At 39.4% G+C, this 13,921-nt stretch overlaps 1 protein-coding gene across 1 annotated transcript; it reads right to left on the bottom strand.

Moving 5' to 3' along the window:
* Positions 1–176: 176 nt before the first annotated feature.
* hcn3 (hyperpolarization activated cyclic nucleotide-gated potassium channel 3) lies at positions 177–13,115 on the bottom strand. Its single transcript, XM_039820836.1, has 7 exons — positions 12,159–13,115; positions 5,318–5,747; positions 5,026–5,187; positions 4,086–4,304; positions 3,428–3,574; positions 2,288–2,528; positions 177–1,576 (listed from the first exon to the last, which is right to left on the bottom strand). Exons 1-7 carry the CDS (start codon positions 12,620–12,622, stop codon positions 1,320–1,322), a joined length of 1,920 nt encoding a protein of 639 aa, XP_039676770.1. The 5' UTR covers positions 12,623–13,115; the 3' UTR covers positions 177–1,319.
* Between the last annotated feature and the right edge of the window lie 806 nt (positions 13,116–13,921).

The following is a 13,921-nucleotide window of genomic DNA, read 5'->3' on the forward strand; positions in this document are numbered from 1 at the left end:
CATAAAATATGGTGCATTTATATATAGCACTCCAAAAGGGGCCATTCTACACAGTGAGGGCTTTTAATTTTAATACTAGCACATATTAATATGTTTTTCATAAGTAGTGTGCGTGTGTGTGTGTGTTTGCTCAGTTATAAATTACATCTTTAAAACAAACTGCATAGGCAAAAACGTTTTTTATATACATGTTTAAAGGGTAGAATTATTTATATTTACATGACATAATCAGTATGAGGATCATTCAGCAGAAAGTTTAAATAATAAAAAGGATAGGATAAGCATTGTGGTTAAAACTGAACAAATTCATTTTTTTTTTACTTTGTATTACTGTAAAATGGAAAGATTCCATAACCATTTTTTCCCCTTTGCATTCAATTTACCAACAACAAAAATACACTGTATGAATCAACACAGTAATAGCAGCACACATACAAAAGATGTTTGTTTTGTCTGGCAATTTTTGTTTTGTTTTTTGCATTAATATTAAATAAATATGACAGACTTCATCATTATCATCTGCAAATGAACCTACTGAATTCATAAACATATATTTAGCAAATTAATTGCCAGCATAAAATTAAATAACCGATTAAAGTGTTAAGGAAAGTGAGTAAATTGGGTCCATGTGCGGAAACAAATCACAGTTTATAATATTGGATATTTAATTGTAGCGATGCAAAGGCAGATTACCTCTACAAGTATGAGTACCATGAAATGGGGCAATTTAAACAGTGATGTATAACTGTGTGCAATCTGTCTCTGTACACTTAAGAGGTATTACATCACAGCAGCTTATCCTCAGTGAACATCGGTATTAAACTGTGACTTGATGCAACCTATGGACCTGAGGGATCATTAGACTCAGCGCTACATCCAGCTGGTGCTCCCGCACTCGAATGAATGATGTAATGGAGAATAAAACTGCAGTTTCCGAAAGCATACAGGCAACAAAAAATTATTCTTAAAGCAGTATTTACATTTGGTAAAGCTATTGTTGCCTTAGTAAAAAAACACAAAAAATATAAGTTGCTGAAGAAACAAGAAAATAGTGATTATTTTCTCATTGACTTGTAACTTACACAATGGATCTAACATGTAAAGCGTACAAGTAACAAAATAAAATCAACTGAAGTTGCAATATTTTCAACCAAGTGCAGCAATAATGTGATAATAAATACAACTGATGGTCTCCATCAGGTTGTTCATCACTGAGCACTAGAGTAAGCAGCAATCCGTCAAATTTACATTGAAGGTTTCTTATGTTTATGTTTATATTTATGTTTGCTTTGTTATGTGGTCAAGTTCAGTCTAGTATGTCAAGTATCCTCCACATTTCTGACAGGAGTCTCTTTCTGTTGCTGCTGAGGAAGTCTCTCATCTGGGGGAGGATCAGAACTGGGTCTGCGAGTCACCCGGCCTAGTCGGCCCACGGCCACACACTCAAACGCCCTCCTCATCAGAGGATGCTCCTCCAGGACCTCGTTGAAACTGTCCACACTTAGGGAGTAAAGGCGACAGTAGGTGTCAGCCCTCACGCTGGCTGTGCGTCGTCCTTGGGTTAGCAGGCAGATCTCTGAACCAAAGAAGAGGGAGTCAGTTTAACCTTAAAGCAACAGTTCGATGTGTTGGAAACAATGTTGGTAGTAACGTGTTACGAAAGTAACGCAATTACAGTAATGTATTCCTTTTTGCTGTAACGCAGTAATATAACGCATTGCTAATCAAATTTCAGTAATATTTTACCCGTTACAATCTCAGTAACACGAGTTACAACACATTTTAGTGGTGTATTTTTTTTTTATTCACCAACACGCAAAACATTTCGGCACAGAAAATAGTCTGTGAGTGTTATTTCCTGTCCCAGCAGCTGACAGATACAAACATGTTAGGAATTAATGTTTAGGCTTGCTACATGTAAATATTAGCATTACATTTTATCAGCGGTGGAAAGTATACCATCGGCAGCCAGGCTGGGTGTTAGTCCAAAGAGAGAGTGGTATCAATCTTCTCATCTAACTATTGGTAAGAAAGCAAATGTCAAAACTATTTAGTCCATTTAGTCTTCTAAGAAAGTAAACTAAATATCTTTGGCTTTGTGACTGTTGGTTGAACAAAACAAGCAATTTTTTCAACGTTTCTAGACCAAACCAATATTGTAGGATTAATCGATAATGAAAATAATCAGAAGATACAGCTTTAACAACAAGAGAAAGCCGCAACAAAAAGGAACAACCAGATTTGATGGGGAATAGTTGAAGGTTGAATGATCCTACAAGTGATTTACCTCCAAAATATGCTCCATCGTTGAGCGTAACCTCCCTACTTCCACGTGGGATGACAGTGACGGTGCCGTGCTGGATGAAGTACATTTTCCGACCCAGCGTTCCTTCTCGTATAATCAAGTCTGCAGGTTGGAAGACTTCGAAACGCAGCTTGGTCAGGATCACTGTCACAAAATGAGGGTCGGTGTTGGCAAACAGTGGCATGTTGGCTACAAGCCCACGGCAGTTATAGCTGACAATCTCCTGCATGGTGGGGAGACAGAGAGGACATTAAGATAAGTGATATTGAGACATTTCTACCTTCCTGTTTTATCGCTTTATTACATTCTGTTGTTTAAAGGAATGATTCTGAGCTAATTTTAAATTTATTTATTTATTTATTTAATTATTGAATTTCTTGTTTTGCATGTGTGACGGGTTTTGTAGAGCTGAAGCAGAAGCTGCTGTTTAGTCAATCTATTGATTATTCAGACAGAAATTAACTACTTTGAAAATCAAGTGTAATTTTTCAAGTAAAAATGTCAAACATTATCTCGTTCCAACTTCTCAGACGCTGCTTCTCTTATGTGATACTAAACTAAATATATTTGGGTTTTGTTGGGCGAAAACAAGGCTAGGGCTGCAAGTAACAATCATTTTTATGATCTGAATATATTTTTGAGTAATCGTTTGGTCTATAAAACTTGTTGTATGACCAACAGATTCAGGTTACTTTCACACATGACAAAGAGAAGCAGAATTTCTACCATTTTATAGACCAAACTATTGATTAAGAAAATAGTTCACATATTAATTGATAATGAAAATAATCATTAGTTGCATTATTGATTTAGAGCTGAAACAATTAGTCGATTCATTATTTAATTGATAGACAATCCAGCTTCTTCAATGTGAGGATTTTCTTTTTTTATATCACTGTAAACTGAATATCTTAGGGGTTTGGACTATGGTGAATTGGGATGCTTATTTTTCCAAAAATGTCCTAAACAACTGATAGAAAACAATAACCAGCAGAATAATCGATATATTGATTTTAAACTTATCTTTCAGGCTTAAAATTACATGTGTGTGTGCATGTGTCAATAAAAGAGAGACATGTAGAGAAACAGGAAGTCAAATGGAAGGTTTAATGAATCAAACACCTCCTTCAGCGGATCGCTGAGCTCTCCCAGGATGCTGTCCTCATCGAACATCTTGCCTTGGAATCGCTGCTCGTAATAATCATGGATCCTCTGTCTTACATCCGCCGGCAGTTTATGGAACGACATGTACTGCTCCACTTGCTTATACTGAAAACATTTGGACAAAGCACATGGAGATTTGACCTTCATGAGGATACAATTGAAATTCCACAGAGCTGATGTCAGATGTCACATTTTCTACCATGTGTTTGCTGAATTATTTATAATCACAATGATTACACATTTATTCTATTTGTTTTGCAGTTTTTTTTTTCTAGTTTTAAGTGGATTACAAACTAATTTGTAATGGGCATTAGCAAAGAGTGATCCAAAACTAAGGTTCCGCCATTTGTCTATCACCTGTGCTGTTTTATCTTGTGAAAATCCCCTGGAGGCCATGAAATCCATTAGATAACACACAAATTCTCCAGGCATTTGGCACAGTTTCCACGAATAAAGTACAAGCAAGTAAGCAAGCCTATGATATTAAACGTGACTGTGATATTAAACCTCACAGCCAGAATCACATAAGTGTCCACGTGAAGCTCCTGGGACATACTGTGCACAAAACAACTAAATCTGTCTTAGTTTTTTAATCTTTTCTAGTCAATGCAATTACCTTCTCCTGATACTGGCGATGTGATGCATCCAAGGACTGGACAAGGGTAGTTGCATGACCAAGGAACATGGCGTAGCAGGTGGCCCCCACGACCATACTGATCATAGTAAGCCAAACGTCAGTCATGCCTTCTGGAGGGTGGGCTCCATATCCTATACACAGCATGTGACTCATGGCCATAAACAGGGAGTAGGAGTACTGAAGGTGCCATGTTGAATTCTGTAAAAAGAAAATAAGGGAAGAGAACTCAGCAGTGTTGTGTATGACCATAATTAAATTGGCTACAAGAGGCCAAATGAATGCAGCAAGTGAAGGCTTCGGTAACATTATTTTACATATAAAGGTCTCCTAAATATTTTCCCTGAAAGTATCCTGGAATTAATGTAATTTAGTATTAACCATAAGGAAAATAAATACAGTTTTCAACTGGTGCACTTGCAATTAAAGAAACCGTTTAACATTTTTGGAAATATGCTTATTCACTTTCTTTTCAAGAGTTAGATGAGAGGATTGATACCACTAGACATATGAGTAAAATCATTCTTCTCATTTTATTCTCGGCAAGAAAGCAAAGAGGCGTATTTCACAGAATATCAAACCATTTCTTTAAAGGAGACATATCATGAAAAACTCACTTTTCAGTCCATGTTTGTGCACATACATTTGAATATCTGGAATGCCTACCAACCCACAAACTATGAAATAAGACAACCCAGTCAGTTTTTTATGGGCTGCCTAGATCAGAAAACATGGGAGTCAACAAGCCATCCAGATTTGGCTCTGATTATCAAATGATGAAATAATGAATGAGTATTAACTGGGTTTAAATTAAACTATTTTTTAACCTATTTTCCCTATAATGAAGAAATAGATTTGTCCAGGTTTTCCAGGTTTAAATATATTATGAAACATGTGAGTATGTATTAAGGAATGTACTCACCACCATGTTATTTTTGGATACCCAGCAGTCTGGGGGGAAGTCTTGCAGCATAGGCACCATGAAGGTCAGGCAGCCATCCCAGTGGCACAACAGCAGCATCATGCCAATCAAGTTGACTATGCGCACCGCAGCGCTGGCCAGGTCATAAGTCATGTGGAAAATCTGAGAGAGACAAAGTTGTATGCAGTAAAAAAACAAAAACAAACATTGAACTGGACAAATGTTGAATTTCTGTTCCGATATGCACTGTTCTATATATCATTATGAGCTTTGTCTCTCATCCTTCCTTTACCTCCTCCCACTGGTGAATGTAGCGAATGAGGCGAGACAGTCTGAGAAGACGCAGCAGACTGAGGATTTTGGTGAAGCGCACGATGCGGAGGGCGCGGGCGGTGCGGTACACGTCAGACGAGTCGTGCAGGGACTCCAGGTCAACGATGAGGAAGATGTAGTCAACAGGGATGGAAGAGATGAAGTCCACCAGGAACCAGGTGCGGAGGTACTGCATGCGGATCTCTTTGGGGTCCAGGGTGATGTGGCTGTCCTCTCCCGGGATGCCCGTACGGAAATTGAAAACCAGGTCCATGAGGAAGAGAGTGTCGGACAGGACGTTGAAGGTGATCCAAGGCAGGGTGTTCTGGTCTTCAAAGAAGGTGATTCCCCAGGGCAAAATGACCAGATTGCTCATCATCAATAGGAGCATCACGATGTCCCAGGAAAACCTGTACAGGAGTGGTGGAAGGTTGAGTTTGTGCAAATGTAAAGCTGTGAGCATTTTATGTACAACTAAAAGCTCTTATTGTTTTTTTCACTATTGCTATACAGAGATCCAGATACACCCAGTGTCCAAAGATGAGGTCTCCAGTGCTCACTGATCAATTATTTGCCAGAGTAAACAAACTCTGAAGACTCTGATTTTGGTTCAACTTAATCATACACTGAGATTAAATTGTTCTTTGTACTCTGAAAATCTGAGGGAAATTAATAAAAGAAACAATTAAATATTTATATTTATATTTATATCCAAGTCTGTCTTTTGAGACAGAAATTAACTGCTGCATAGAATTAGAGGCATTAAAAGCATTGCAGAGGTTAAATGCAGGTTATCCCTGCAGGCAGCATAAGGCTTATAGTGAAAATCTGTTCACATAATGAACAAATTAATTATTATGGAGTCTATTGGTGTCACCCAGACAGCGTTTGTTTTGCTGCAGCTGCTCTAGTGTGTCTTTATATCATACAGTATTCACTAGATAAAGACACACCAGTGACATACAGTAAGGTCAATTACATGCATTCCAGGTGTGAATGCATAATTGAGTGTGAACAGTGTTCCTGAAAAACAGAGCATTGCTCGCAGAATTTCAATGTAAAAACTACTTGGAATATACAATTATTTGCTATCTTACTGCCCCTCACAATATCCAACAGCCCAGTGTCAAATGTGGACTCATTCAAGTTTCTGGGCTCCATCATTTCCCAGGATCTGAAGTGGGAGTCCAATACCAACGCCATCCTTTAAAAGGCACAGCAGAGGATGTACTTCCTACGGCAACTGCGGAAACATGGCCTACCACGAGAGCTGTTGGCCATTTTCTACACTGCTGCAATTGAATCCATCCTCTGCACAGCCGTCACTGTTTGGTTTGGGGCAGCCACAAAACAGGACAAACTCAGACTACAACACACTATTCGGACAGCTGAAAAAATCATTGGTGCCCCCCTGCCCTCCCTCCAGGACTTGTACACGGGTAGGACCAGGAAGCGGGCAGAGAACAAAGACCCCACTCACCCTGCACACACTCTCTTTAACCTCCTCCCCTCTGGCAGGCGCTACAGATCCCTGCGCACAAAAACAACCAGACATAAGAACAGTTTCTTTCCCACTGCCATCACTCTACTGAACTGCTGATAAGTGGGTCATCCCCACTTTGACCACTCACCCTCTTCTCTACACATTACATACTTATAACTACAATATACATCTTGCACACTACTTTGCACTATAACTTTTTTGCACTTTACATCCCACTCCATGTGTACTTGTCTTGATAATATGTCTTATTTGTATATTTGTATTTTCATATATTATGTTGATATGTGCCTATATGTATATAGTGTATTTAATAATAATAATAAATTGAATTTATATAGCGCTTTTCATTAGGTGTGTCTACTAAATGTCTATTTGTTGAATGTAGAGAGAGTGTTAACACCTACCAAAGTCAAAATCCTTGTGTATGTAAGTATACTTGGCTAATAAATCTGATTCTGATTCTGGGAGTTAGATGAGTAGATTGATACCATGCTCTTGTCATCAGCTGGAGCCAAGTGATGTTTAGCTTAGCTTAGCTAGTTGTCCTAACTAATTAGCCGTAACTCCTTGCTAAATCACAACTTTTCTGTTTGTGTATGAATTAAACAAACAAGATATAATATGTGAGCTTTGTAGGTGCTGTAAAGCAATTTCTTTTACCTTTGGACACAGCCAGCTTAGCCGTTTCTCCCTCTTTTCAGTTAAGCAAAGCTATTCGCATCCTTGTTCTAGCTCAATACTTACCTGACAGACATAAAACAGGTGCTGTTCTTCTAATCTATAATAATATATGGAGGTAAGTGAATAAGCCCAGAATGTCAAACTATTCCTTTAAGTTAGAGGATTTGAAACAGCTATCAAGGTTAAAGTGAAGTCATCCGATCAGGAGGACACTGTCCAATCCAGGGAATTAACCATTTCTGAGTGACCCTTACTCTCACTCATAACAAGCTCCTGTCACAGGAGGTATCCCCTCTCATCAAAACTGTATGGTGTTTGCCTCAATATAAGGCTCGATATGAAGACAATGAAGAAAAGACAAACGTCACTGCCACTGGAAATGTTTATACGCAGTCTGCTGCTTTTAGGGTGTTAATGCCCAGATGTCTGCGCTGCACTCGTCACTGTCTGCTTCATGTCATTGAAGTCTCCAGTGTCTCGTTATACACAACAAGTACACGGTTTGGGTTTCCTTACAGATTGTTTCCATCAAGTGTCAATCACTTTGTGGGTCTCTCACAGTAACAGAATATGAACCAGACTATTTTTGATTACCATCACTCATCAGAGATCGCAATATGAACCCTGTGAGAAAACGACCGTCTTCTTTAACCAGTCAGAGTAGAGATACAGGAACTGATAGATTAGTTTCATCATTCTCATTCACGTTTATCCCTCCCATCAATCTCTTGCGTCCATGTCATCGGTGTCTACACGCTGGTTTACATGACTACTTATCATCTCCTCTCATGTTGCAACAGATTAATGGTTGCTCCCTGCTAATAACTCCACCAAAGAGTATTATGGATGTTAACAGCCAAGTTAATGGCTAAGTTAATGGCTGCATGGGCTTCAGTATGAGTGAGAAGCAGAGTTAATTCTGCTGTATGAAAATCTATTAATAACTATTAATAACAGCGGGAGAGGAACAGGAATAGGAGTGTGGTATTATAGCATTTTATGTTGAATCTAAATCCAGGATTGAATCTGCTTAAGTGTAGTTTGCATCTTCTCAAAGCAACAAAAGTTATAAATAGGTGACATATTTGCTGTTAATATGAATGACTCTCTGCCATTTTTCTGACAATGACAGTCCAGACTGAAATATCTCAACAGTTATAATATGGATTGCTATGCAAATTTGGGCAGACATTTATGTTCCTCAGAGGATGAATCTGTAAGACTTTGTTCTCTTATTTTTAAGGTCACCATTCACCATTTATGGTTTTGAGTGAAATGCCTTAACAACTATTGGATAGATTGCCATCAAAGCTGGGGTAGGCAGTTTTCTGGTAAAGGCCAAACAAATTAGCCTGGTTGACAGTTGTAACTGAGAGTGGGTCTGGGGAAGGTTCATTCACAGCCCATTTCCAAACAGATGCCGCTCAATGCCTCTGGGCGCAATTGGATAGACTCAACAGTTGTGATTGGTGCCTCGATTTGGAAAAATTGGAAATGGGCTTGAATGGGCTTTTGGCCCGACGGACTTGCAGAGCAAATCTCAAATTTGCCAGAAGTTCGTCAGGGTTTTCCCAGGCTACAAATAAATGGCAGAGTTTGAAAATAGCCCATCCCACCAGACAAGCACAGACATATGTACACGCTTCATATAGTAACCTGTATGTGTATGAGTCATTCATTTCAATCTTTCCAATCATGATTGTGATCCTGATGCTGGTATATAGTGGCAATTCTATGAGAATTACCGTCCTGTAGCCCTTGGCTATGGTTAGTAGAAGGCATTTTCTTTTATCTTTAATAGGCTTTGCCGATATTGACATGTTTTATTGCGTTTATTGTCAGACTCTCTTTAAGACACTCTTTTTGATAAGCCTGTCTTTCAGTAGTTGCCAGTGCTGGAATATCAGGATCCCCCCCCCTTGAATCAGGCTTTCGCCATCTGAAGGGACATGCATGTGCATCTGCACTTGTAGAACAGCCAATAGGAACACCCCCTCTCTCGTAAATGACCTGTGATTGGCCAAAGTCTGAAAACAGAGCCAGAAGTCAGGTGCAGAAGTCTAGTTTTCTCTCTGACCACTTGAATTACAATATGCGGAAAAGTTATTATGGAATTTTTGCCTAATGACACCAAAACAAACCCACCTACCCCAACATTAAATATGGTACAGACATTCATTTTACATGGGATGGTAGTCATTTTTGGGGATCCCTTGTTTTCACACAGCTCCACAAGTATGATAATGTTTTTATTTAGGTCGCTTGCAACGCCTCCTTTTGGATTCCAGTGATGGATCTTTGTTGCATGTATTTTTCCCTCTCTCTCCTCACTTCCTGTCATTTCTCTCTCTCTCTCTCTCTCTCTCTATATATATATATATATATATATATATATATATATATAAAACGCGAGTTACGTTAGCTAGCTACTGCTCGCTGGATAAAAAAGGGAAACTGAAATCTGAAAATTTTTAATTTGGCCTCTGTTGAAAAGGACTAAATAAATGTATTTTCAGTGATGTGTTGAAAAGTAAGCTAGTTCGTAATTTGCACGTTTTAATTTATTTTCTAATATGCTACTCTATGATCACTTAACTGCCAGACTGTAAAAACGAAAAGAAAAGTTTACTGCCAGTTAATGTTAACGTTACTCACACTCGGAAATTATCATTGGACCAACGCAATGTCAATCTTGTATCTTGGTTGTTGATTGGTTAGGGAGGATGTCCTCCCTTGGCACATCAAATTATGTGTTTTGGCCAATAACAGATGAGCATGAAAAAAATGAAGTACATTAAATTGATATAGGAGATCCCGCCCTACGACCGTCTAAAGCAGGGGTGTCAAACTCAACTTCACTAAGGGCCACACTGGGAAATGAGAATTGCATCAAGGGCCAGATATGTTTGACACAAATCCACTTTTGCTAGTTTAACGGCGGAAAAAAGGGTCCGTGCGCCAGGCGCATGGTTCAAAAGGGTTGTACTTAGTGTTTTCATTAATTTGTAGGTGTGTTTTGGGTGTTACATGCAATAAACCAATCAGAGTGTCATCTCCCATTCCATTTAACAGCCAGGCGCATTTGGACCTTGCTATTATGATGGCGGATTTGCTAAGCAGGAAGGAGAGATTTTTCAGGAGAAGAAACTGATCGGCTCATATATGGCCGAGCACTATGCCACCAAAACTATTATACATTGTAATATAATCCCTGTGTGTGTAACATGCATAGTGTGCGCGCGCTGTGCACGAGCCTAAAATATTTGTGCTGTTAAAATAAATAAATGCTGCGTTATTGACTTTAGACCAGGTTTTTGTTGGTCAATGGCGCGATCCCTTTCCACTGCATCAAGATAGCAATACGGCAAGAATGCACCTGAACACACCTCCCTGTAAGACCAGCACGCCCATGGGCCACAGATGGGCGCGCAGGTGCATTTCCTATTTAAACGACGTGGGCACTGGACAGGAAACTGACAACTGCTTCGGTCTTAAACTAGCAAAGACACTTGGGTCGGCCTTTGCACTGTGAAAAAAGATAGCAAGTCAGCAAAAAAGTTCCTTAGTCATCATAGGGTTTAGCAAATCAAGCAAAACAATGATTAATTTTTTTATAAAAATCTGTTTCACAGGCCTGAATATGCAAACTCACTGGTTGTGTGGGAAGTCTCAAAGTCGGCACATCTGTCAAATTCTGTTTTGAGTGTCACGTAATTACAGTTTGAGTTTCCCGTCTGATATTTTTGCTGCTGCAACACCATTATTTCCCATTTTTTTGGGATCAATAAAATAATTCTATCTATCTATCTACATGAAACCAGATATCAGACCTTGAACACTAAACAGAAAAGCACCAAAACATTTGCTATTACAACTCAATCATTTTAAAGGGGAAGTTGGAGCATAAGGTTTAAGGAGAGCAGGCCTTCGGTAATCTCCCCCCCCCCCTCAGCTGTGTGTGTATTATTGCATAATAGAGCAAGATTGGAATTATAGGGATTCTTATGGGCAATAATCCCTCTGCACGGGTTTATCCTCTCTGTCTGGCATAGGCCGGATGTAAAAAAATTGTTTAAATTTGATGACGGCTGCTATTAGTGACCGCACAGACAGATTGCTTGTGGAATCACTGCTAAGATATTGTCAGCCACAAAAACTGAATGTTCTGATAAATCCTCCAGAAGCGAGGCCAAACTACAGCAAAAAATGATTGGATGGTTTTCAAATGGAAAACATTGGATCACTTATATTAGCAGGATCAATAAATGTAGTTCTCCCTCCTCATAAACCTCAGTAATCCAGATGATCTTGTCCTATATATACTGTATCACTAATCAAATCCCTTCAGCGCCTTATCAAGTGCAAGAGACTAAATCAGATGGCTGCTGCACTGCAGTCTGTCTGGATCTGAGCACCGTCTCAGCCTGTTTGGTTGGATGTAAACTGGATGCTTCAAGGGAAGTTTATGAAACATTAATGACAAATTGGGGAATCTTGTGTTGGCAAACGGTTACAGACTTGTGTTTTCACCAATTGTGCATTTTCTATCCATTTTCTGCAGATATAATATAGGCACATAATCTGAAAAAAAGAGAAAACTGAGGTTAGGGTATTCTGAAAATAAACTGATCATTACCTGAAGTCACTGTACGGGTGGATGATCCACACTCCAAAGCTCTTGACCCGGGCCTGCTCCGCAGCAACACCTTTATGGCTGCCAAACATGCGCAGGGAGAACTTGTTGACCCCGGGCTGCAGCATGGACCCAAACTGCTTCTGGAAGTAGGTGGACTGGTCCTGTGAGGGTCCTGTGTCATCGCTGCATTCTTCATCCTCCTTGTCGGTGTCCAGCTGGCCATCTGGATCCGCTGTGTAGTCGTCATTGTGAGTCTGAACCAAGGAGAAGAGCGCCTTGCTCACATCAGCCTTCTTCTCTACCTTTGGGGAGGGTGTACCAGGGGGGCTGGTCCTCTGGGAACCACTTCTCCATCTCGAGAAGCGGAAGCTGCTCCAGCTACGGTACCTGGATGTCTCCGGTTTGTGAGCTGGGCTGTGGCCGATGTCTCTGTGGTCATCTGTACTCCTGGATAGGCTATTCATTTTTATACCTTGCGCTTCAAACTGCTCAAAGCAAAATGGCACTGTTGTCCCTGTGATTTGGCTTGTTGCCTGATCGTAAAGTTCACTTACTAATAGTTACTACTAGTTCTAAAAGTTCACTGCAGCTACCATTTTCATTTGATGCATTCTTTAAGTGTGAACTTCTTTTAAGCAGGATGTAAAAATAAAACACCATGCAGCTTCCAAGATGCCACTTTAAGCTCTCTGCAGTGTAGTCTACCAAATGCACCAAATACACAAATTGCAAGTCTCAAAATATTTTTTATAAAAAATAGCTTTCCACACACGATATATATATCTATCAATATAAATCCATAAAAAGTTGCAGCGTCATTAAAAAAAAAGTAGTAGTCTCCGCCCAGCACAAATAAAAACTTCAGTATCAGATGTATTGTGTCCGCCTGTGTTTGACCATGCGAGGACGAACGCAAATTGACAGAGAGGGCTCAGTAGCCGTCAATAATCGGCTTGTTGGGATAACTGCGTCCACTCACCTCCTCCTCCCTGCGGTGGAAGTGCCCTCCCTCCTCGGGGGCGAGTCCCTGCAGACCTTGTTGCGTAGCCAGGACGGGAAGCCTCCAGGTCAGCAGCAAACAAAATAGCCCACAATGAATTAGGCTGGTCATTAGCCTACAGGTAGACTAATGATACCAAACGGCAAAGTACTGTTTAATCCTAACCCTAAGGGAGTAAAAGACTGGTCATCATTTAACATTTTTCGACATCAAACACCACCTCATTTTTGACAGCCTACACTTTATATTATAGCATATAAACTGCCTTAAGAGACTTAAAAAGATTTTTTTGTATTACTCTACAAAAATATTGACTAGCCTACTTTCAGTTGTCACATTTTAAGGTAGGCTAGTATCAGAGATTTTAATTTTAACTTATTAATAGCCACACAAACCATTTACAAGAGGCATTAAAACCCCCTTTATTAATAGGATAGTTGATTAGAGACCCCATGAACGAAATCAGGAAGAGTTCGACATTTGCTTTTCCGAGTTAAATGACAAGATACTACTCTCATATCTGTCCACTAAATATGAAGCTACAGTTGGTTAGCTTAGCTTAGCATAAAGACTGGAAACAGGGTGTCCGCAGGGTTTTAAAAAGTATTAAAAGGTAGTAAATCAAATTAGTAAAAATTAAGGCCATTAAAAGGTATTAATCGCCATTTTACGAGGTATTAATTTTTTAAATATTCTTTTTGCAAACTATGAGTTGTCCATTTGTTTTATTATGTCTATTTAAGTTGATCTTGTAAAGTTTGTG

The sequence above is a fragment of the Perca fluviatilis genome, chromosome 13, assembly GCF_010015445.1.
Source record: "Perca fluviatilis chromosome 13, GENO_Pfluv_1.0, whole genome shotgun sequence".
NCBI classification, from domain to species: domain Eukaryota; kingdom Metazoa; phylum Chordata; class Actinopteri; order Perciformes; family Percidae; genus Perca; species Perca fluviatilis.

Bases quoted from the DNA above. Each gene is read 5' to 3' on its own strand.
- hcn3 (XM_039820836.1), bottom strand. From the start codon at position 12,622: ATGAATAGCCTATCCAGGAGTACAGATGACCACAGAGACATCGGCCAC. The intron at 5,188-5,317 runs GTAAAGGAAGGA...TGTCTCTCTCAG, and splicing joins ACATTCACCAGTGGGAGGAG to ATTTTCCACATGACTTATGA. The intron at 4,305-5,025 runs GTGAGTACATTC...TTCTTTTTACAG, and splicing joins TATCCAAAAATAACATGGTG to AATTCAACATGGCACCTTCA.